The sequence below is a fragment of the Mesoplodon bidens genome, assembly GCF_964165515.1.
Source record: "Mesoplodon bidens genome assembly, chromosome: 11".
NCBI lineage: Eukaryota > Metazoa > Chordata > Mammalia > Artiodactyla > Ziphiidae > Mesoplodon > Mesoplodon bidens.
The window spans coordinates 15,949,580-15,975,985 of record NC_138167.1 but is presented as its reverse complement, the minus strand read 5'-3'; the positions used below and the strand labels follow the sequence as shown (position 1 = coordinate 15,975,985).

At 34.4% G+C, this 26,406-nt stretch overlaps 1 protein-coding gene across 1 annotated transcript in view; it reads right to left on the bottom strand.

Annotated features, from left to right (window-relative positions):
- The window catches only part of PDE3A (phosphodiesterase 3A), a 314,910-nt gene that overhangs the window by 111,858 nt on the left and 176,646 nt on the right, over positions 1-26,406 (bottom strand). Inside the window, exon 2 of the mRNA XM_081249969.1 lies at positions 12,426-12,476. Coding sequence (XP_081106095.1) covers positions 12,426-12,476 — 51 coding nt within the window. The remainder of the gene's footprint in view (positions 1-12,425; positions 12,477-26,406) is intronic.

Genomic DNA, 26,406 nt, shown 5'->3' with positions numbered 1-26,406 from the left:
CTCAAGTTCGCATATCTTTCTTCTGTTATTCCAGCCAAGTGGAAGGCAAAACTTTAGAGCTGCAAGTTAGTTTTCAAAAAGTCTGTATTTACTTTATAGGAACTCACAAGCAAAAATACTTGCATTAATTAATGAATTTTCTAAATGTTTACACCAAGATATCTAAAAAAAAAAAAATACAGAACATAATAACAGCGGAAAATGCAAAAATGGTCAGAAACTATCCGTAGCTAAAGTGTTAGGTATTATTACACTTACTTCTTTCAAAGTATGCTTTCATAATTCAGTAAATTTGATTGCTGCTTAAGCTGTTTATAGCTCCTGCAGATAAATAGCTGTCATCTACAGCTGCTTACTTCATTTCTTTGTTTTGTTTCATATAATGTACCAGAAGGTTTTGATTTGGCAAAAACAAGCATAAGGCAGTGCACATGTCAGATGAATGATGTCCACAGTTCCCAAGATAAGAGGGTCATTCAATAAGTATTAAACAACATGTCTACTAATCTATAAACATGGGAGGAAAAAGCATAAATGCCAGTGGCAATTTTCCCTTTTATTTCTGTGGACTTGTTTGGTTCCTGTTCATTGATGTCCTTTTAGAGAGACCAAGGCTTTAATAAAGAGTGACTTACTCAAGGTCATCCATCTGTTCAGAAACATATGTTCTGCACAACCACTGCCTGGACAGAGCCACACCCTCTCAGGCTGCTCCCCTGACACTTGAATGCTTAAGTGTGGAAAGAGTGCATTTTTTTCCTCCTAGTTTTCTAGGAGATAATTCTACTGTGAGTAATACTTCACAATGAAATGACTAGGATTTTTAAAATTGCTATTTGTTAGACTTAAAGATGGAACCTGGGGAGGCTGGGGTTAGCAGATGTAAGCTTTTGTATACAGAATGGATAAACAACAAGGTCCTACTGTCTAGCACAGAGAACTATATTCAATATCCTATGATAAACTATACTGGAAAAGAATATTTAAAAAAGAATGTATATATATATGTAACTGAATCACTTTGCTGTACAGCAGTAATTAACACACTATTGTAAATCAACTATACTTTAATTTAAAAAAAGGAACCTGAAAGCTTGAAAGCATATATACTTGAAGAAGCATCTTCCCATTTTTCTATATGACATGTTGAAACTAATCAGTAAATATCTATTTATTCTCTTTGATATGCATGGTGAAGAGATTATGCCATAATCTCAATACTAGTTCCCAACCAGAAGAAATTTTGCCTCCCAAGGAACACCTGACAAGGTCTGGAAGCATTTTTCCTTATCACAACTGGAGGGCGGGGACTCTGCCACTGGCATCTACTCGGGAGAGACCAGAGATGCTGAAGAAGTAATAAACTACTGGGTTTACTAGTTAAAGAGAAACACCATTTTCCCTTCTCTGAACAAAAACAAAGAAAAATGTCTCTGCGTCCTTTTGACACCATGGATGTGGACATTTCCAAAATTATCCCTACCAGGACAAACTCTCTAAGACTGTGCCTTGTAAAGTCTCTCAATGCAAATTAAAGACATAACACTAAACTCTAACTAGACCAAAGCAATTTCACAGAATGAAGGGGAGGGTAACTAAAGGGTAAAATTTTAAACATCTAGAGGAGGGTTTAATGGACAAGATGGGTGTGAAATACTCATCTTTGTTTTATTTCATATAATGTACCAGAAAGTTCTGATTTAACAGAAACAAGCATAACGCAGTGCACATGTCATGTGAACGATGTCCAGTCTTCAAGATAAGAGGGTCATTCAATAAGTATTAAACAAGCAGGTCCTTTCCTGCCACTAATGTATGTGATGACAAGGCCAGTCCTAACATGTATAGGGCCCAGGCAAATATTTGGTGTGTGGCCCTGTCCACATAAACAAAATTCAAACAAATTTCACAACACAACAATAAAAACAAAAAACAAAAACCTTTCCTTGGAGGGTTGCCAAAAAATGAAATTATTATTGGAACAATTTCTAAACCAGTGGCAACAGTTAGTAGATTAATGTATGGAAAAGTGAAAAAGGAGAAGAAAATGCAAATTAAAAAACACTCTCTTTGCAGAAAAAGTAGCATGGGCAGCCAACTTCATCTAGGGCATGAATTATCCTCGGTAACACATTAGGCATTTGGGTGACGTAATAATGAACTCCCAACCTGCTCACATTAATCCCCTGGAATAAATTATGGGGAAATCTGGATGACAGTCTTTCTAAAATGTATTACATGGAGTTAACTTTAATAAATTTATATAGCATTATTCCAGGTATGCCTGGAAGGCATTTAAATTACTCTCACACTCTCTTTTATCAAAAACAAATGATTTAACCTAGAAAGAATTGATCTGTTACCAAATTAGAGCACCAGGAGGCAAATGTTTAGGTTCATGAACTTTAGTAGCTATTATTAACAGATCCATTCTCTTGAATACCCAAGTAGACAAGATACTGACTGATAATAACTTCCAATCGAAATTCATCCTCGAGACTTACTATAATCCTGCAAGAGCTAACTGATGTAGATAGATGCTGCTTATTCTAGAAGTTTTATAGTGTGGAGCTTCTAGCATGTGGTAGATAATTAAAGCCATGCTACTAAAGAGGACACAGATCATTTTTAATTTTTAAAATTATTTTTTGAACATTGTATTTGGGACTTCCTTGGCGGCACAGTGGTTAAGAATCCGCCTCCCAATGCAGGGACACGGGTTTGAGCACTGGTCTGGGAAGATCCCACATGCCACAGAGCAACTAAGCCCATGTGCCACAACGACTGAGCCTGCACTCCAGAGCCCGAGAGCCACAACTACTGAGCCCGCGTGCCACAACTACTGAAGCCTGCGCACCTAGAGCCCATGCTCTGAAACAAGAGAAGCCACCACAGTGAGAAGCCCGTGCACTGCAACCAAGAGTAGCCCCCACTCACTGCAACTAGAGAAAGCCCACGCGCAGCAACGAAGACCCAACACAGACCAAAATAAATGAATAAAATAAAAATAAATAGATTTTAAAATTGTATTCAATTTAGTTAAACTAAAAAAAATTAAAACAGTTCACCCATTTCTCACACTCCCCACCCCTTGCAGCCATCAGTCTGTTCTCCGTATCTATGAGCTTTTAATTTATTTTTTTTAGATTCCACATATAAGAGAGATCATATGGTATTTGTCTTTCTATGCCTGCCTTATTTCACTTAGTGTAATGCCTTCAAGGTCCATCTAAGTTGTCACAAATGGTGACATTTCATTCTTTTTTATGGCTGAATAATATTCCATTGTGTATAGATACCACATCTTCTTTATCCATTCATCCACTGATAGACACTTAGGTTGTTTCCATATCTTGGCTATTGAAAACAATGCTGCAATGAACATGGGGGTCCATATATCTTTTTCAGTTAGTGTTTTCATTTTCTTTGAATAAATACCTGGAAGTGGAAATTGCTGGATCATATGGTGGTTCTATTTTTAATTTATGGAAAACCACTGTCTTCCATAGTGGTTATACTAATTTACATTCCCACCAACAGTGCACAAGGGTTTCCTTTTTTCACATCCTCACCAACACTTGATATTTGTTGTCTTTTTGATAAGTCATTCTAACAGGTACAAGGAGATAACTCTTTGTGGTTTTGATTTGCATTTCCCTGATGATTAATGATGTTGAGCATCTTTTCATGTACCTGCTGGCCATCTGTCTGTCTTCTTTGGAAAAATGTCTATTCAGATCTTCTACCCATTTTTAAATCAAATTGTTTTTGTCTTGCTATTGAGTTGTATAAGCTCTTTATATATTTTGGATGCTAGCCCCTTATTAGATATGTGATTTGCAAATATCTTCCCCTATTCATCAGGTTGTCTTTTCATTTTGTTTTTGGTTTCCTTTGCTGTGGAGAAGATTTTTCATTTGATATAGTTCTGCTTGTTTATTTTTGCTTTTGTTGCTTTTGCTTTTGGTGACAGATTAAAAAAAATCATTACCACAACCTATGTCGAGAAGGTTACCACTTATCTTTTCCTCTAGTTTTATGGTTTCAGGTCTTACGTTCAAGTCTTTAATCCACTTTGCGTTAATGTTTGTATATTGTGTAAGATAGTGGTCCAGTTTTATGTGTTTGCATGCCATGGTCCAATTTTTCCCCACACCATTTATTGAGGAGACTGTCCTGTCCTCTTTGTATATTCCTGGCTCTTTTGTCATAAATATATGTGTGGGTTTATTTCTGGGCTCTCTACTCTGTTCCATTGATCTGTATGTCTGTTTTTATGATAATATCATAGTGTTTTGATTACTTTATCTTTGTAATATAGTTTGAAATCAGGGAGTGTGATGTGTCAAGCTTTAATCTTCTTTCTCAAGATTGCTTGGCTATTTGGAGTCTTTCATAGTTCCATACAAATTTTAGGAATGTTTGTTCTATCCTCTGAAAAATACCATTGGAATTTTGATAGGGATTGCATTGAATCTGTAGATTGCTTTTGGGTATTATGGACATTTTAACAATATTAATTCTTCCAATCCATGGGCACAGAATATCTTTCTATTTCTTTGTGACCTCTTCAATTTCTTTCATTAATGTCTTGTTATTTTTAATATTCAGTTCTTTCACCTCCTTGGTTAAATGTATTCTTAGGTATTTTATTCTTTTTGATGCAATTGTAAATGGGATTGTTTTCTTTATTTCTTTTCCTGACACTTCATTATTAGTGTAAAGAAACACAACAGATTTTTGTGTACTGATTTTATATTCTGCAAATTTAATGGATTTGTTTATTAGTTCTAACAGTTTTTTGATGGGGTCTTTAGGGTTTTCTATAACTGATATCATGTCATCTGCAAATAGTGATAGTTTTACTTCTTACTTTCCCATTTGGATGCCTTTTGCTTCTTTTTTGTTTTTTGCCTGATTGTTCTGGCTAGAACTTTCGGTACTATGTCGAATAAAAGTGGAGAGAGTGAGCATCCTTGTCATGTTTCTGTTCTTAGAGGAAAAGCTGACACAGTACAATGTCCACTGTGAGCTTGTCATATACAGCCTTTAGTATGTTAAGACACGTTCCTTCTATACCCATATTGTTGAGAGCTTTCATCATAAATGGATGTTGAATTTTGTCAAGTTCTTTTCTGCATTTATTGAGATGACCATAAGATTCCTATCCTTTATTTTGTTAATGTGGTGTGTCACACTGACTGATTTGCAGATTTGAACCATCCTTGCTTTTCTGGAATAAATCCCACTCAATCATGGTGTATGATCATTTTAATGTATTGTTAAATTCAGTTTACTAATATTCTGTTGAGGATTGTTGCACCTATGTTCATCAGGGATATTGACTTTTAACTTCCTTTTCTTGTAGTGTCTTCCTTTTCTTGTCTGGTTTTGGTATCAAGGTAATGGTGGCCTTATAAAATGAGTTCAGAAGTGTTCCCACCTTTTACATTTTTTGGAAGAGTCTGAGAAGGATTGGTGGTAATTAGTGCTAATATTTAGTAGAATTCACCAGTGAAACCTTCTGGTCCTGGTCTTTTCTTTGTTGGAAGGTTTTTAATTACATATTCAATCCCCTTATTTATTATTGATCTGTTCAGATTTTTTGTTTCTTCATGATTCAGTCTTGGTAGATTGTATGTTTCTAGGAATTTATCCATTTCTTCTAAGTTGCCCAATTTGTTAGCATATAATTATTGATAATAGTCTCTTATGATCCTTTGTGTTTCTGTGGTATTGGTTGTAACATCTCCTCTTTCATTTATGATTTTTATCAATTTGAGTCCTCTCTCTTTTTTTCTTGGTGAGCCTAGCTAAAGGTTTGTCAATTTTATCTTTTCAAACAACCAGATCTTAGTTTCATTGATCTTTTCTATTGCTTTTTTAGTCTCTATTTCATTTATTTCTGTCTATTCTTTATTACCTTTTCCTTCTACTAACTTGGGTCTTTGTTTTTTCTTCTTTTCCTAGTTCTTTGAGATGTAAAGTTAGATTATTTGAGACTTTTCCTGCTTCTTGAGGTAGGCATTTATCTCTATAAACTTCCCTCTTAGAACAGCTTTTGCTACATCCCATAAATTTTAACATGTTATATTTTCAATTTCATTTCATTTTAAGCATACCAATAGCCTAGTGCCATCTATTACCTTTTTTCCCACCAGAATATTCAGTTAATTTCTTGTATTGTAATACAATACTCTAATGACTTAGAAACATACAAATCAGAATTTCATTGTCTAAAAAAATACCTAAATTATTTGAAGACTAGATAGATCACACGTAAGCTGTTTCTTCAATAAGTGGTCTTAAGTGTAATTGATAAAACTTGGCTGGTAGTATATATACATTAATATATATGTTAATATACACACACACACTAAATGACTACAGAATCTGCTAGTCTCTAGTGATAAATAGTTTAGTATATCAATAATATACTAAATACTAAAGAACTGGCTAGTCTCTAACTATTGATAAATATGGGCCTGCTGGTTCCTAGCACAGTAAAGTGTTAGGAAGTTCTCAAATTCACAAATTAAAGTAATCTTTTCCCACAGACCCTTAGCTAAGTGATAAGTAAATTATTGGCTCCTTCAATGCCCTTCTACCACTTTTAAGCTTTCAAAGGAGAGCAATTTTCTATTGTTTCTCTTAACTTCCCACTGAAAAACTTTTCTTCAAGAATTTAGAGGAAAGAAAAAGCAAAAAACATAATTGCCTTCTGAGAATTTTATCCCCTGACTTCGTTTGGTATTACTGGAAATGCTGCCAGAGAAAAGAGTTCTTCCTGCTGCTGGAAGTTTAACCATCATTTAGCATCTTCCCTAATTTGGATGATCTACTATTTGAGACCACATACTTTAAAAAAAAAAAAAAGAAGAAAATATCAGCCTGAAAGCTGTGAGCTGACAAATTATGTCACAGAATTATTGAGTAAAGGGTAAATAAATCAATTTTAATTAAATTCTTACTGAGTTTGAAGAGTTACATGCAATTAAGTGTTGGAATTTACTTGAAGTAAGATATGTATTTTTCTATATAAGTATTTGATATGAAAGGTACACCTTATCATCTGTGATAATGCACATATAATGTTGGAAGATGACATCAAATTTGAGAAAATCTTTTATTTAGCAAGCATGTAGGAGGAAAGCCAGGAGAAGTTTAACTCTATCCTGGTAATGACGGATGCCCTCAATATGAGCTGATCATTTTTACCCTCTGAGTTAAGGCTGCCTTTAGGTAAAACTATATACTTCCTTCCTGAAGGCCAAAGTCATTTAGTTCAATTTTTTTGACTCCTTGAAGGCTAAAAACAGTTCCTGACATATATTGGTATTTTTTGCATTAAAGTAAAATATGTTAAAATTTTGTCTTGCAGGCTACCCACTCACATCAGTCATAGCCCACTGCTTTCTACCAGATATGTTCACACATCAAGTCAGTCCCGTTTTTGGAAATCTAAAACAAATGTACTCCATATATTTTCTACCATTCAAGGTTTTCCACTATAATATCCCCAAGTTTATGTACCCTTTCTCTAGCAAGAAAACTGAAGTCATTAGGCTCAAAGTATTTCTTTCATTTCTGTGCTACCTGTCCCTATTTCTTCTCTCTTTTTCTGGTATAGATGTGCCTACTTTCTTTCCAAAACTTCTTCATTTGTGCTTTTTGGTGGATCTATCCAGTAGTTCATTTGAGAACATGGTCAGTTTTTCTGAACTAGGGTAAATGGCGGAGTCTAGGGTGTGGACTGGTGGAGTGTGAGAAAAACACATAAACAGGTGTCAAAGGGACCAGCCCAAAGGACCACACTGGGAGAAATTGCATTCCCTTCCCTGGACTACACTATTTTCTCAGTCCTTAAGTAGGTCACTATTTAGAATTTTCAGTGTCTCCTTCTCTCTACTGATTCTCTTTCTTTGCCATTAATAGTTATTAAGACATACATCCCACCTCAGCATAAAAATAAATTTTCCTCACTTCTGCTGCCACCTATTTCTCTTTTGTTTTATTGAAGCACAGTTGATTTACAATGTTGTGTTAATTTCTGCTGTACATCAAAGTGATTCAGATAGATAGATAGATAGATAGATAGATAGATAGATAGATAGACAGACAGACACATTCTTTTTTATATTCTTTTCTATTATGGTTTATCATAGGATACTGAATATAGTTCCCTGAGTTATACAGTAGGAACTTGTTGTTTGTCACCTCTTTCTTAATTCTACTTTTCTTTTAAAACAAAACTCCTCCAAGAGACCTTTCCACTATCTCACACTAATTCTCTTCTTAATTTCTGTATTCTGCTTTTCCACCTATTCTTGACCAAAAATGCATTCTCAGAGTTCACTAATGCCCTGCTCATCACTACATACAAAAGCATTTCCTACTTTTATTGTTTTCTTGAAACTTTGGTTGTGGTCTCAGCCTTCTTCTGAGTGTAACTTGACAGTATACTCACTACTTCGGGTTCTGCATTACTTCTTCCTCTGGTCTCTAGTGAGCCCATGTACATGCTTTAACTCCCTCCCCAGGCTCCTCCCAGCCCTTACACTGAGTCTCCCTCAAGAATGAGCCTTTCTTCTGTTTTTCTCTTTTAATATCCTTCTTCTGGAATCCATTGCCTAATGTAGTTTGATTATCACACAAATGACTGACATTCCCTAACCGACATCTTCTGCTTTCATCTGGCTACAGAGCCCAGAACAGCACCTCAAGTATTTGTCTGAAATTCCCTTTTGGAATTGTTATCTTCACTTCTCTCTTGACACTTCTAACACTAAGCTCATCATCTTCCCTGTGAACTGGCCTGTGTTACTGGGACTCATTCTTCTTCTTTTTTTTTTTTTTCCAAAACAACTGATGTATATTTGACTTAAAATATCTTAATTTCAGGTGTAAAACATAGTGATTTGATATTTTTATAGATTATACACTATACGAAGTTATTATAATATCATTGACTATATTCCCTTTGCTGTGCATTACATCCCTATGACTTATTTTTTTTTATAACTGGTAGCTGGGACCTCTTCATCCCCTTCATCTGTTTCTCCCACCTCTCTTCCACCCTCCCCTCTGGAGACCACTAATTTGTTTTCTGTACTTTGAATTTGGTATTTTTTGCATTAAAGTAAAATATGTTAAAATTTGTCTTGCAGGCTACCCACTCACATCAGTCATAGCCCACTGCTTTCTACCAGATATGTTCACACATCAAGTCAGTCCCGTTTTTGGAAATCTAAAACAAATGTACTCCATATATTTTCTACCATTCAAGGTTTTCCACTATAATATCCCCAAGTTTATGTACCCTTTCTGTATCTTTGAATTTGTTTCTGTTTTGTTATATATGTTCATTTGTTTTGTTTTTTAAATTCAACATATAAGTGAAAACATGAAGCATTTGTCTTTCTCTGACTTTGTTTTGTTAGCATAATATCGAAGTACTGGATTACAAATTCTTAACCCTTCTTACTTCCTCCTCATACCTGATCAATAAAGAATGACATTCCCTGGATCATTCTTTCACAGTAGTTCCTGCAACAGTCCCTAGGCAGTAAGTGTTTATAAAGCAGTTATAAAGAAAATTCACAGAAATCCAAACAATCCCACACTTTTACAGTTCAGACTTTTCCTCAAGCTTTTTTCCCTTTCCCTCTTTGCACTTCTGAAACCTTACTACCCAACCTTGAAGGCTCACCTCAGATACCACCAAAATTCCCAGTTCTACTAGGCATAAATAAATACTCTCTTCCACCTAAACTCTTATCACACTTTGTTTATATACTTAATTTTACATCTACCACTCTGCCTTATATGAAAATTACCTACTCAAGTATTGCTCTAGGGCTTCCCTGGTGGCGCAGTGGTTGAGAGTCTGCCTGCCAATGCAGGGACACGGGTTCAGGCCCTGGTCTGGGAGGATCCCACGTGCCGTGGAGCAACTGGGCCCGTGAGCCACAACTACTAAGCCTGTGCGTCTGGAGCTTGGGCTCCGCCACGGGAGAGGCCACGACAGTGAGGGGCTCGCACACCGCGATGAGGAGTGGCCCTTGCTCGCCACAACTAGGGGAGACCCTCGCACAGAAACGAGGACCCAGCGCAGCCAAAAATAAATAAAATTTTTTAAAAAGTATTGCTCTATTTCCAACCATACCTTGTAAGCTCTTGCAATGCAGTAAACTTGTCACTCAGTTTTTCTTCAATGAGACCTACCACAGTGCTATCCCCATAGTAAGTGTTTAAAAACCTGTCTTCAGTTAAACTAAATTGAGATGGGATTGGAGTAAGGCCTTGTGGTAGTCGTAAAATATTTAGAGATCTGTGTTCAAATGCAGTCTGTCTGAAATTCCTTTCAAATGGCTGAAAGGCTTTAGACATATTGTCCAAGGAAATGGTAGCAAGATAAGAAGGGATCAATCATCTAAAACATAAATATACTGTCTTCCCCACCCCACCCCCTCACAGTGGAGAATCAGAATTAGATAAGAGGTTACTACTTTTCTGCTTAATTGACTTATCTGGAATGTCCAAAGAATAAAGTATTCTGTTGTAATTGTTATCGTTTTTATTTTTTGGTGTGTGTTTTTGCTTTTGACATTGACAATTTTTTTTTATCTGAGTTGAGGGTCAAGGGGAGACAAAGGTATAGCCCATTTCTAATGTTTATTTAGCTAGTTGAGAGGTTCATGAAAGACCTTGATGCTGATAACGGTAGTTCATGCAAGAACTTTCTAGTGCCTTTGCTTTTCAGAATCATCTCAAGCTTCTAAATATAATCAAACTTTATTTATGAAAATATTTTTCATGTGTATGTGGAATTCTGAAGTTTTTTCGCTATGTGCAATGGCTGGAATTCTAAAAATTTTCATTCTGGGATTTTTTACGTTTAAAGTTAACATAAAGCTGGGCCTTTGTGACATTATATTTCAATTTATAATGAAAGAGTGACCAATCCAAACTTGAAGATAAATTATATCCAAATAGGTTACATGGCGAGTATATTATATGTTTTTTCAACAAATTTGAAAAACTAACACTACATTACTTTGAAAGGACATGTTCTCATAGGGTTGCTTGGTCTGTTCTGGTTCAAAATGTCTTTGGTGGCAATAATCAGAAACCACAGAGACTTTTACTGGTGCTCATCTTTACTTTTGATTGGTCTAGAATTACAAAGCATCCACCATGCATTAATTTCATCATTTCATTGCCAATTTTGCCTAAAATTCTGATTTAAAATAGTAAATGTATACAGAGGGAGAGTTGCCAGAGAAAATGGAGATAAGGAAGTGACAGTGAGGGAGAATGAGGCATAAATCCTTTTGGATAATCCTAATTTAATTGGACTGGTTTATATTATCTACTAAATTGATAATGGACAAAAATAAAACCACAGCTATTAAACTCTCCACTAAAAACAACTGACTGACTTGGTTGTATTTTCCTAGTGACTGAAATGAAACTGTTGTCCGTGCAATCTTAATGACAGCACAGGTCATGTCAGCTTGGTAAAATACTTGGGAGACGCTCACATTTCACAATGATCTTTCATATACGGTATCACACAGTAAACTCTCTCTTAACCATATTTTTTAGTGGCAAATAAAACATGTGAGCAGCAAAGATTAAAATGTTCCACCCACTTAATTTTTTATTTAGCATGTTTACAGTCAGGTAAGCACAGGCTGCTAAGAGAGAAATGATTTTTACCTTTCTTCACAAAATACCCTAGGAGGAGAGACCATTTTCTTAGTGTAAAACTCAGCCTTTATTCTGTCAGACAAAGTAATTATGGAAGCAAAACAAATCCACATTGTCTAATTAGGTCATTAAAAAGCATAAATGCGTCATGGAAGCTTTTCTCCTTGCCTAAGACATAAAGTAAGACAATGAGAACAGTCTGGTAATATAGAAAGTTTTATAATTTGTTTCTTTCCAAAATAATAGATCCTTTCATCTTTCTATGTCCCTAAGATGAAGACAGTTCATTTAGAGACAAAACTCTGTAATTAATTTAGGGTTTACTCTCATTATATTTCAAAATATTTAACCAAAACCAGGAAGGTAGAGAAAAGAAGAAAATACATAGAAAAATTTTCAAAGGAAGGGAATAAAATCAAGAGAGTAGGTTGCTGATCAAACCGTATTCTGCAGAGACAAGATGAATATAAAATCTACATTCATATAAACACAACCAGTCTGGGATACCAGAAAGCTCTTCAGAGGAGTATACGGGCATCTGCCTTTGGGATTTGAAACCTGACTTTAATTACAGCTAACTTAAATAAAAACAAATGGCATGATTCTTTTGTCTCTTCCTCTCTCTCATTACTATTATTTCATGAGTTTTAGAAAACTCATGGCTCAAAGTGTTAAGAAACAAAATGCAAAAAAGGAAAGGAAAAGAAACCTACCTGTGATCCTCTTGGCCCTCGTTTGTGGTCCCATTCTGAATGTCCCATGAGCTGTAAGATAATATAATAATGACAGTAAATTAAATGATACCTATTTTACATGGCAACTATTTCTACTCTTTCTTTTAAAGAATAATGAGGTTTTTGAAATCTATGTTTTAATAGTAGGGTATTATATTGACCTCATGAGTAAATTAACATACCTGAAGTAATACACTTCTGGTTTGATAGCTAATAGTTCAACTACTAGTTGTTTTGAAGATATTTTAATATCACTGTGTGACAAAATGAGTCTGCTAAAGTACAGCTTTATGGCTGTCAGGAACATTCTAGATCAATGTTAAACCACGTTAAGCTTTATTTTCATACCATTAAGCTTCTAGTTTATTAAGAAAATATGCTACAGAAATCTACTAGTGTATAGCTTAGTCTACTGTCAAGAATTACAAGAACCAGAAGGCCAAAATATTTCAATCATTTTAAATTCTGTTTCAATAATATCACAAAAATATGAGAGTTCAAAGAAGCAAAATTATTTAAGGTGAAATATGCCCCCAAAGTACAAAATGTAAATTTTTATAAAAACAAAGACTACAAAACATTATCAAGTTATTCCCATAGTTGTAATAGTCCTGAGCTACTTTGCTTCAAAGCATAATATTTATTTATTGAAAATAACATTTAACTTGAAGGGCATTAAGAAAATGCAAGATACCAACTGAGAGGAATAAAATTCCATTTCTCTGTCCAGTATACTCACTAGTCATGTGTACCAATGGAAGAACTCCTTACCATTAAGAAGCTAGCATGCTAACAAGACATACTATAGAACATACTTCTATACATTAACTTTTCTGTACAACAGCAGTGACTCTTCAGTAGCTATATCAAAAAACAAAGAAACTGATCACAGTAGCAACAAAAAAGTAATATAGTTTTGAACATTATCAAGAAATGTTTGATAACCATACACAGGAAATGGTAAAACTTTACTGATAAACATACAATGCTCCTGGTTAAGAAGAGTGAATTCAATAAAATTATTGTGTTCATTTTTACCTAAATAAATTTACAGGTTTAACTCAATTTCAATCAAAAGCTGTTTATATTTTTTTAAGAAAAAAAATGGAAAAACACAAGCACCTAAATTTTATCTGAGAGAATGAACTTCTAAGAATGAAAATATTAGAAGAGATGAAAATGCCCTAGTGGTTATTGAAATGTATTATAAAATTTAACTCAAATTATAGGATAGTGATTTAAGACTCAAAATACAAATAAATGCAATGTGGTGGACAGTTCTGAAATAAATTCAAGTACATGTAGTAACAAAAGGTAAAAAAGAAAATATAAAAATCAATGGGTATTTGATGAATTATTCAACAAATGAAAAAAGAAAGAAAAAATTGGAGCTGAACCTTACAATATACATAACTTCTATATAGATAAAAAGAGTTAAAATTTTAAAAGATCAAACTATAAGTATAAAATAGAATAAAATCAATACAAATACTTAAACTACTTTGGAATATATAAAGATTTTCCAAATTAAAAAAAAAACATAGATGAATTTATCAGACTACATGAAATCTTCAAATGTCTGCACAAATGTCAAATTGGCAAAATATCTGCAGTAAATGGTAGGTAAAGAATAATATCTTCAGTACACTAAGAACTCTACAAACTTGCAATAAACACAACTCTAATAGATAATTGGAAGAAAGGATAAGGACAATTTACACAATAAATATCAATCCAAGAGGTTTACGGGAAACAACTGACTTTGTTGGAAGTGAAAGAAATTCAGTATAGACAATAACAAAAAACTACTGTTGCCTATTTTTTAGCAAATTGATAATGTAGAGTATTAGGTTAGGATTTAGGGAGATAAGTATACACATATATTGCTAGCATATAGCATATATATATTGAGATATATATGCATATATATATAACACATAAATATAGACATGTACCATGTATGTCAACTTTAATACATATTACATACTACTAAAAATTCATACACTTTGACCAGTAAATAAAATCGTTAAGAATCTAGTAGTTATAATGTGCTAATCACTGTGTTTCCAACCAAAGGGTAACTATTCAATAAATTATAGTATAGAAAAGAATATAATATAGCAATTAGAAATTGTGTCCACCTAGAGGAGTGGGATAGGGAGGGTGGGGGGGAGATGAAAGAGGGAGGGGATATAGGGATATATGTATACGTACAGCTGATTCACTGTGTTATACAGCAGAAACTAACACACCATTGTAAAGCAATTATACTCCAATAAAGATGTTTAAAAAAAAATTGACCTTCAGAGCCTTTTAAAAAATTACATGAGAAATGATCATGGTATAATAAGTGAAAAATACAACTACGTCATTTTAAATTACTCATTTTTGATAAGACAGTCGATTATTGCAAACCTTAGAAGTATTACAATGATTTAATTATAGTTTGGCTAGCACGCAATTTTGGGTAAATTAGCCCAGATAATCATCACATAAAATTGAATGCTTAATGGATATTTCTTTAATGCTTTAATGTTTTAAATTTGTAGATTTATTGGCAATACACCTGCTAGTAAATATTCATTAATACTAATTTAAAGTTAATTATAATAAGATTAAATACTAATCAACCAATGAAATAGTCTGATTCAGAAACATAAATTAAGGATATTTAAGTAATTATTCACTAGAACTATCAAAACAATTCTTGACAATTTCAACCATTGTCCTACTGAGACTTTGGGAATATCTTTCATTAATAACAGGGAGGTGAGATGCTTGCATTGGCAACTCTAAAGAGATAATAAACTTGAGTACTAGACTGATAAATAAAAATGATTTTTAAGCAGAAGGCTTACCTTCTCCTCTCTCTCACTATTTTATCTAAATCTTCTCAAGAAAATAGGTTATAAAAGGCTGTTATGACTATTACCCTCTTGCTAGTGAATTTAAATGAACAGGGTAACTTGGTAAATTCTACCACGCATGAGTATCACAATTAAAAGAGGTAAATACATCAGAAACACGAATTGTCATCCACCTATGTGAATTTAAGGGGGAATATCTGATGATGACAGATACTAAGTCAAGAACATAACATTTCTCCAAGATCAGAACTAAGGTAAGAAAAACACGGGATTCACTGCCCTCTGCCATAAACTATCTTAAAGACAATTTTTAGTCAAAGAACAAAAACATCCAAAATGCAGACTCATTTGGGTCATCACTTACTACAGAAGAGAAGATAATTTACAAACCAGAACTTATAAACCTCCAAAAGTTTCACTCTCCAACCTTTTATTTTAAACTTTGAAATAGTAAATTTGCCAAATGTGTTACGTATCAGAGAGTTATTTCCTTGCAGTATACAATAGACTAATGAGAGAGATTTAGGCTAAGGGAATTCTATTCCACTGTATCATTATATATTTATATTATCTATTTAATACCATGATTATAATATATTTGAAAGTCTGAGTTGACAAAGCATGTGGTAATATTTCAAAATGTATTTTAAAATGATACTGCTGCTACTTTTTTATAGGTAATAAAAAGTTACATAAATCTACATGCTCTGTGAAATATTCAAAAAATAAAAAAACTCTGAAATGAGTAAGATCCTGGAATGTTCTCTATTCAATAAGAAGAAAGGCAAAGGAATTCAACAAAGATTGTATTCCCTTTGGACTTGAGGAAATCACACAAGGGCTTTATCATTAAAAAAATTATCTATTGATACCTTTCATTAAAAAAATCTGAGCCAAAATTTAACATTACTTCAGGGTTGACTATATGGGGTTTGTTACAGTATTTTCTCGCATTTGTTTTTTAAATGCAGAGAAAGGCAGGGAGGGCTGGATAGGGTGTCAGGACTCTGCTTCTTCCCATGATTATTGCATACCTGGCACAGAAAGGGGAGTGAGTATCAGCTTCATATTAGTACATGACAGCATTTGAATTTTTACCCTATTTACAGACACAGAATTTATTTTACTGTCATAAGAGCACTGTCCTCAGATCATGGATCCAGGACTAAAATAAGCACCATGTTTTCAGTAGCCTTTTAAAAAAACTATCCATAGTATGATAAACTGCCTGACTTATTTAATATTACAGATTATTTAAGTTAAAATGAAGCATTTGGCTGCTGGTAAGTATTCCTATTAAAGCAGAACCATAGAGCTAAATGTTTTAGAAGTACAGAGATACCTCCTTAGCCCAACTCTCTTAACTAACGATTAGGACAAATGAAAAAAAGTGGTCAGTTATAATAAATAGTAAAGAGGAGAGCTTGCATAATAAGTCAATGAATTACAGAATTAAGTGCAAACTGATGTTGATGTTATATCAGTGAGAAAGTTGAAACATCCTTTGAGTCCATAGGTAGGATTAGTGTTAAGTTGCATATGTCCATTGACATATCATGGGATTAGATAAAAGACAGAAATGGGTCATGGACAATGAGGAACAGAAGTAGAATTTGTGGAATTATTTTTTCTTTTTGCAACTGATGTCACTTCAATGGACTACACTTTCAATATAAGTGAAGAGCAGAATGATACTTAGGCCATTCTGGGAAAAGAGACAAAAAGTTTATTAACATGATGTGATACTCTTTTTGGAGGAGGAATGCTTCTGATTTTATGATCAATTGAAATGTAAAACAGAGAAAGAGAGAGAAATTGAAATGAAAAAGTGAATAATAAATAGGAAATTCAAATATATTCTGGTTGATAAAGAGTACCTGGCTTAATTCAGGAAGAAAAAAATGTTTGTCTCTCACCTTCTATAAAAAATACCTTCTTGGCTATTTAACTATGATTATGCCTATGGGTAATAACACTTTAATAAACATCTCACCAGAAGGTTTGAGGATATATAGGTCACCAAGGTTATGCCTACACACGGCAAAGAGAAGGAATTCTCCGTAAAACTGTCTATCTTTCCTTCTTTCTCAGCTCCCATTAATCAGGATGGGCAAAATGAAGATGCTTAAATTTATTCCTAGGAAATAAAATATACTTCCTTTCAGAGAAACACAATTTGCTATGTAAAGCATTTTGAAAATCCTAACTTCCTTGACACTAAGTCATTTTCATCCTTATGGAATAAATTTTTCTTTTATTTATTTTTTATTTTTTTTTCTCTTTTATTTTTAATAATAAATTTCTACATCACAGCCTTCAGCTAACAGTATGTTACACAGTACTTAGTTCCAAGGAAAACAAAACTGCTGCCAAACACTGAATTTTAAAAGTTCACAGGAGAAACAAATGAGAAGTTAGCATGGAAACAAAATGGTTCTGTCCAAGCAGAGATATTTTTAATAATAGCATGAGAAATGCAGAGTTGAAAGTGTGTTTCTGTAGGTAAAATAGTTCCCTTTCTTGTTTATATTTTTCCCTGTGCTATGTTCTATTATTTTTTGTTTGTTTGTTAATATAAACATGAATACCTTTTTAGGGACTTTTTGGGCAAAAAAAAAAAACACCTCACCAGACCTATTACTGAAGGGATGTAAGCTGCAGGAAACCACAACTAGATGCAAAATTTAAAAAAAAAAAAAACTTTCCATGTATTTAAAGAGGCGAGCGGTTTTAGATATGAAAAAATGTAATGATGGAGAGTAACAGTCGCACTGTTATCCTAAAGTTATTCTCAAGTAAACTATTATTCTACTTCATTTGTTGAAAACCTACAGAATGGGAGAAAATATCTGCAAACAATACAACTGACAAGGGATTAATCTCTAAAATATACAAACAGATCATGCAGCTCAGTATCAAGAAAACAACCTAATCAAAAAATGGGCAGAAGATCTAAATAGACATTTCTCCAAAGAAGACATACAGATGGCCAACAGGAACATGAAAAGATGCTTAACATATCTAATCATTAGAGAAATGAAAATTAAAACTATAATGAGGTATCACCTCACACCGGTCAGAACGGCCATCATCAAAAAGCCTACAAATAATAAACACTTGAGAGGATGTGGAGGAAAGGGCACCTTCCTACACTGTTGGTGGGAATTTAAACTGGTGCAGCCACTGTGGAGAACAGTATGGAGGTTCCTTAAAAAAAGATCTATCATATGACTCAGCAATCCTAGTCCTGGGCATATATCCAGATAAAACCATAATGTGAAAAGATACATGCACCCCAATGTTCATTGCAGCACTATTTACAATAGCCAAGACAAGGAAGCCACCTAAATGTCCATGACAGATGAATGTATAAAGATGATGTGGTGTATATATACAGTGGAATACTATTCAGCCATTAAAAAGAATGAAATAATGCTCTTTCCAGCGACATGGATGAGATTATCATACTAGGTGAAGTAAGTCAGACAGAGAAAGACAAATATATTACATCACTTATTTGTGGAACCTAAAATAATGATACAAATGAACTTATTTACAAAACAGAAATAGACTCATAGACATAGAAAACAAACTTATGGTTACCAAAGGGAAAAGTGGTGGGAGGGATAAATTAGGAGTCAGGGGTTAACAGACACACACTACTATATAGAAAATAGATAAACAACAAGTACCTTCTGTATAGCACAGGGAACTATACTCAATACTTTGTAAAAACCTATACAGGAAAAGAATCTGAAAAAGAAAAAATATATATACTCATATATATATATATATATATGAGTATATATATGAATTACTTTGCTGTAAACCTGAAATTAATAGATTTTAAATCAACTATACTTCAATAAAAAATTACAAAAAGAAAATTACTATATTTTTGAAAACATAAAAATAATATATATACACTATAATTTATATATTATATATGAATATATATTCTGTATAGTACATACATGGAAGTAAAACATAAAACCCTCTTTTAATGTAATCATTTATTCATTAAACAAGTATTGTGTGCCTATTATATGCAAGGAACTCTTCTAGACATAACCTATATACTAGTGAACAGACCAAGATGCATCTCTCTTCTCCTGGCTCTTAAAATTCTAATGAAAGGAGATAGAATGTACACAAATAAACACAGACCAGGTGATGATAAAGCTATAAAGATGCCTAGAGTAGCGTAAAGGATAAAGAATGAGAGGCAAATGGTGGGTCGGGGCTGGGAACAGAGCTAATTTTATTTAAGTAGATCAGGGAAGTCCTTTCTGAAAAAGTGACATTTATCAGAGACCTGTATAAAGTGGGAGAGCCAGACTCACAGGTATCTGGGGGATGGGCACGTGAGACAGAAGACAAAGAGGTGCAAAGGCCCTGAGATGGGAGTACAAGTGGTACAATTGAGGAACAGCAGAGCATCCTTCACCTAAAATTTTAAAACAGTTGGATCTTTTAAATCTATATTTGGTATTTACTCCCTTCCTCTGGTATGAAATTGTCCAAAAAAGTTAGTCATTAACTCCACTAATTAAAAATAATAAAGTACCTTCTCTAGAGAAATACTCGTGGACCAGGGATTCTCCCTTCCCAGATCTCTTACTCAGTTTTATTCAATACAACAAGAATTTATGAAGCATATACGATATGCCACAAAGGCACCCTTGTATTAGTCATAGTACAATTTTGTTGTCTCTTTACACATCGGTTTTGTTTTTCAAGAGTCATAAAATGCATAAGGGCAGGGGCTGCCTTTTAATTGCAGTTACTATGAGAAGCCTGGGACTTTCAAACTCATAAGCAAATTAAAGCTCTTCTTTACCCTTGGCATGTTCCCCTTGGATTCTTCCCTTGGCATACTCTTTTCATAATCTCCTTAGTGCTTATGCTTTCGCTCTCTAGGATTCTATGTAGGAAGATGGGCCTGGACTGCCCACTCCCCTGCCTGCAGGGCCCACTAGACAGCAGTCCCCTGGCCTGGGATGATCCATAATGGACAGTGTAGACCAGTGCAGCTCCCATCTAGTCCTTTTAGGGGAACTGCTCTTAATCCTTGATGTTTCTTTCCTTCGCCTCTTGTTATCAATGGGGGTCAAGGCTATATTGTGCTCTGCCGAAAAGGGAACTGAAAACCTGTAAATTTAATTATAAAGGAGGGTAGACCTTTTCCAATACCATCTCTGTTGGGCCTTTTGAGGCCCCAAACCCCAGCGAAGAACCCTGGAGGACTGGGTGACAATGTGGGGAGCCTCAGGGATTTTCTTAACTACTTTGGCCTATGGTCCAAATCAAACACAGAATTCCTGGGAGACTCCATCAGCCTCCTTCATGTAAACCAGATACCATCAGCAGCCTTAGTTCTCACCCAGAGCCTAGCTTCACTACCACCATTTCATCACATCCCCACCCCCCCACATGCTAAATCCATTCCACTCTACAAGGCATTATCAAGTGATGGGGACATGATGGAAGAGCCAAGGGGAGACCGGACATGATTACACCACGCAGAATGCTGCGAAAAGCCACTCAAATATCCATCAGGTATCTCAGAGGGTGTCACAAAGCATTTTTGTTTATTTTTTTATAACTGTTACGACCTCTTGCCCTTTACTCCTGGCGGGGGGTGTGGGCGGGAGGCACGGGGAGGGAAATGAGTCTTTTTCAGCTTAAAGGTCTCAACCTTTCATGCCTCAAGGATCCTCCCCCAGAGCTAAATCTCATTTTTTTTATCATTCCCCAAATAATTTAGCTTTCTCCTATTCTCCCCATCTTGAATCTTCCAGACAGATTAGCAGGAGAAAAAGAATTCTTTAGAACTGACCCTCCTTAGAAAGCATTGAGAGCCTGAAAACAGTAAAGCACTACATAGGACTGAAATCAAGGGATATTTTTTCCTTCCACAGTTGGTGATAACTACCTAAATTCCATTCACTTGGCAGAGAATAAATCCCTGATCCTAACTCAGCGTTCCAACCCAGCAGCCAGTATAAATTTCATAAACACAGGGGAATGAGAAAACTTCAAATAGAAAGAAATTCAAATATTCTGGAGTTCGAAATCCCAGCCTCTCTACTGTTAAGTCCTGTATCTTTTTCTGATAATGACAATAATGATGCTCCCACACTTTGGTTTAGAATGTTTCCGTAATTCTATTTCTGTCCCTGTCATCACAATAACAATCACTACCCTAAACCTATATGCGGCTATTGAGCTACAAAGCTTCCATTATTTTTACTTAATAGATCTTGACTATGTTGATTACATGGAATTTTTTTATTTTTTATTGCTAATTTGTATTTTGGGTACTATGCTACTAATAATGCAATCACAACAGTATTGTGCTTAAGCAGTGTTTCCCTATTAGATATTTTATAAAGAAATGACAATACAGTAAAACAAGCTTGTGAAATTCTGCATAATATAATTAGTACTTGGATAGTCCCAATTCAAATTAGCGTTATTAAAGTTTGGTGAAGTATTAAACAAAGGAACTCCATTTAAATAACGTTTTCAACACATTTGAACAGAACACTTTTTTTTCGAAAGAGATTAACAGCTTTCCATGGAACACATTCTGAGGATTTTTTTTTTACAGTTTTCTTAATGTTTTTCTTATACATTTTTTTTCATTATCAAAGAATAGAGGCATATAATTCTTACTTTATAAATATGGAAATGAGTAAAGAGAAGTGAACTTGAAACATAGCCACTAGCCCACTGGATGGGTTAAAATTCAGTTCTGCTGACTACAAATCATATACTTTTTCTACTGTACAACTTTAACAATAAATAATTATTGAGTTCAAACCAAGTATCAGGTCTTGGTCAACTAAGTATATTGGTAAGGAAAAAGAAAAAGACATGGGATTTGATTTGTCTTCATGGAACTCATGGTGGTAGTTAATGTGATAGACTTATTTCTCCAAAATCCATTTTCCACTCCTAGTCTCCACCTCCTTTAAAAATTGTGGAATATGAGAAAAATTTAATTTCTTGGAAAATCCTATGTAAATACTATAAATTAATCATATTTTTCAATGTTGGCTATGGAATTACCTCAAAATGTATAGTAAATCAGAGTTTAAGTTATGCCAAATTCTCTATTAGCATATCTCAGTAGTACCTATTATCCATTCCTGCATTCACTCACTCTTTCATTCATACATCCTTTCAACAAATATTTATTGGGTACCCACAATATCTAGCCCAGTGTTCTATGTAAACATAGCAAATGTTGCTATTCCCAACCCTGAGGCACCACAGGATCTTGAAGTACCTTCTGAATCATTAGTAAACTCTAGCACAGTAGTCAAGCATGTGGGTTCTAGAGGCTGGATTTTTTGGTTCAAATCTCATATCTGACATGATATTCAATCTTACTAGATACATAATCTTGGACAATTTACTTAATGTTTCTGTGTCTCAGTTTCTGTATTTCTAACATTTAGATAATAATGGCATCTAACTCTAAATGAGTTATTACATAAAGAAGGCTTAGTATAGTATCTGGTACACAGTAAGTACACATTAAATCTTAGCTATTATTTTTATCATTTTTAATAATTACATAATTTTATTTAGGTGTTAATATATTCTAATTCTTTAAGAAAAGTATAAGTCAAATGACATATATGTGATTACTTTTTATTAAGCTAGAGTGAGAAAAACCCATTCCCTGGCCATGGCAACATCCAATTTACAAAACTTGATCAAATTTATAAGTAAAACAAACTTCATGCATCATTTCTCAGAGTAATATGTAACACATGTAACGTGTCCATGAGGTCTACTGAGTCTACTGAATCAGATTCAGATTTATTTTCTGTGTAATAATTGGAAAATCTAAATTTTAACATCACTAGTTCCCCTTAGTGACAAGAGACATGGAGACATGAGTTCTGGAGTGGCTTAATTTTCATGAGGCACATAGAATAGCAAAAGGCTGAGCATCGCAAATAAACATTTGGAAAGATCAGCTGAGGAAAAAGCTACTAGAGAGTCTGTTCAATATGGACAAGGCTTGTACCTTCAGGTGGATCTATTAATTGGAAACACAATGGAATTTCCAATGCAAGTGACAGGCCTGAAAAAACAAGCAAACAAAACTAAACAAGTAAACCCCTCAAATCCATGCAAATGTTTCTAAAATAACCACAATAAAACGTTTTTAAGTTCTGAGCAGCAAAACAAAATGCAGTTTTCTTAGGAAATATTAAACAAGGCATTGTGGCTATACTTTATTAACTCTATCAAACTTACTTCAGGTGAAACCCAAATCTCTGAGCAGCATTGAACACAGCTATAAATCTGCATTTTACAGTTTGTTAAACCGCTTATATTATTTCTGCCAATTTGGGTAATTGAGCAGAAAGCACACATACAAAAAAGAGTTTCATTCATTATTTCTAGCTCTTCTTCACCTGTGGTCTTTAGAATGGCTCTTGCTAATATTTCTCAGTTTCCCTATATACTGAGATCCCATTTATACAATGCCTTATTCAAGGCTCTTTTCCCTGGAAAGTTATTAAGACTCAGTCAAACCTCATGACATGAGGGCAACTTCATGAGACTAACCTATAAAACTGATCTTTCTTTAGAAGAAAAATTTGGAAATCCTAGGGAAAAATAATGAAATTTAGATATAGCCTCAGTTGTGGCAAAAATGCTACCAAGTTTCATGAGGTCTTGCATTTGGATAGCTTTAAGGTTTTTTTTCTTTTGCTTAATCAAACATTCTCATATATTGCATGTGGTATAAATAACATACAATTTCTTAAATTGTAGCATTAACATTAATAATGTGTGCTGGAAAATAGGAAAAGTACTTTGATCTCCAAAACACTTACTTTTCTGGCCCTTTAAAAATATAGATATGTTACTACTTAGTTTTTAAGCTGTTATGTATAGCAACAAAACTAACTAAATCAGAGAAAAATTTCCACTTAAACCATCTTTCTTAGAAATGGTCTTAAAAATCAATAGCGTGACTTTTAAAAATAAATCTCAATAATACACGACTTAAAAAATTAAACTCAATTTATGTCTGATAAATCACATAAAGTACTGAATTCATTTTCAAATGATTTCCTCTTAATGCGAAAGTTACTTCTTTCCAAAAATGTTTTTTGTAAAAAATATAAAGCCTTATTTTATCCAATGCTTAGCTACGTTTTCCATCAGTGCCAAAAAAACTTCAGCAAAATGACAAAATTCCACACATTTTCCATGCTACTTCTCTTCCCCAAACAGCCTCACTTTGGGGGTTGTGGAGAAAAGCATAGATTGACTAAGTGAACAGTATATGCCAGCCCCATTATATGTCCCTTGGGTTTCTTCTTTTTCCACTTAACTTGATATTGCCAAAACTACTTTCGTTCCACTTCTACGATATGTAAGTTTTAATAAAACATGTGCATCTTGTCCTTAGCTCCCTAAATGCTGCTGGAAATAATTTATGATAAAGCCTGAAGACAGTTTCTCAGCTCAAGTTTAAGGCAGAGTATATCCACATCCCCAAATTTGATATAGCCCCTCAATTCCTCATGGCTCCAAGACTCATTTGATACGTCGAAAGTAATTTCATGGGTTTGTTTATACCACAACCAGTGTTCTTTTGCAGAAAGAAAAGGTTTCCTTGGAAATGTATTCCCTTTTGGGACATATTACGCGGGTCCCTAGGGATGAAGAAAAAGAAACTCGAATATAAGATGATGTGGCGAGGAAAAGGGAAGGGGGGAGAAAAAAAGGAAGATCAGAGCATGATGTAAAACTGTTTGTACTTTATGAACTGAGGGTGGGTAGAATTACAAGTTCAAAAAGGATTAATATGTTCTTCCCTACTTTGTTCTTACCTCAAGTACTAGAGCTGACTAATTCACTGTTTTTACCGTTTTCTTTTCTTTTTTTTTTTAAAGCAACTACTATGTACCAGAGCCTGTATTAAAGGCAAAACATAGGAAAGAAGAAGAACTTAAAAAGTGAATCTGGTGAGAAAAAAAAAAAAAAAACACGAGGAAAAAGACAAGTAGCTACCTAACGATAATTATTTTAAAAAACATGATTCTGGGGAATTCCTTCGCAGTCCAGAGGTTAGGACTCAGTGCTCTCACTGCCGGGGGTCGGGGTTCCATGCCTGGTCGGGGAACTAAGATTCCACAAGCTGTGCGGTATGGCCAAAAAAAACAACAGGGACTTCCCTGGTGGCGCAGTGCTTAAGAATCCGTCTGCCAATGCAGGGCACACGAGTTCGAGTCCTGGTCCAGGAAGATCCCACATGCTGCGGAGCAAATAAGCCCGTGCGCCACAACTACTGAGCTTGCGCTCTAGAGCCCGTGAGCCACAACTACTGAAACCCACACGCCTAGAGACCATGCTGCACAACAAGAGAAGCCACCGCAATGAGAAGCCCATGCACCACAACAAAGAGTAATACCCGCTCGCTGCACCTAGAGAAAGCCCGCGTGCAGCAACGAAGACCCAACACAGCCAAAAATAAAATTAATTAAGTAAAAACAATAACAACAAAAACATGATTCTGGGTTGCAGAAGAGGAAGGTTGATTAATGTATCAATTTACCACCGACCTTGTCAATTTGAATCAATAATATACAGTGGATGGTATTCCTACTTTTTTGATTATCTAAATTGAAAACTCAATTTCAATTGAGTTTTGAAATGTTTTTTTGTGGGAAGGGGGCATCCTAAAGGAAGTATACAATAAAACATTATTTTCTATTAAACACATTTTATTTGCTTCCAGCCATGACTGGAAGTATTAAATATTTCACCAAAACACGTGTTTCAACATAAATTGTTATCTAGAAATAGAGGGAGGAATATAATTTGACAAATAAGGTATTTGTACAGTTATTGCTGTGTCACAGCCAAAGTTTTTAAGGAAATTGCCATAGAAAATACTTTGGTTTCTCATCTTTTGTTGAGGAATTTAAGACTTAGAATTGTGGGATTCAAAAACGATCATAAAGTCACATTTGAAAATTGAGAATTATCGTCATTGATGGAAGTATTAGGACAATTTTCCTGTTAGGCTATATTTCTTCTTTTTTGGAAGTGGT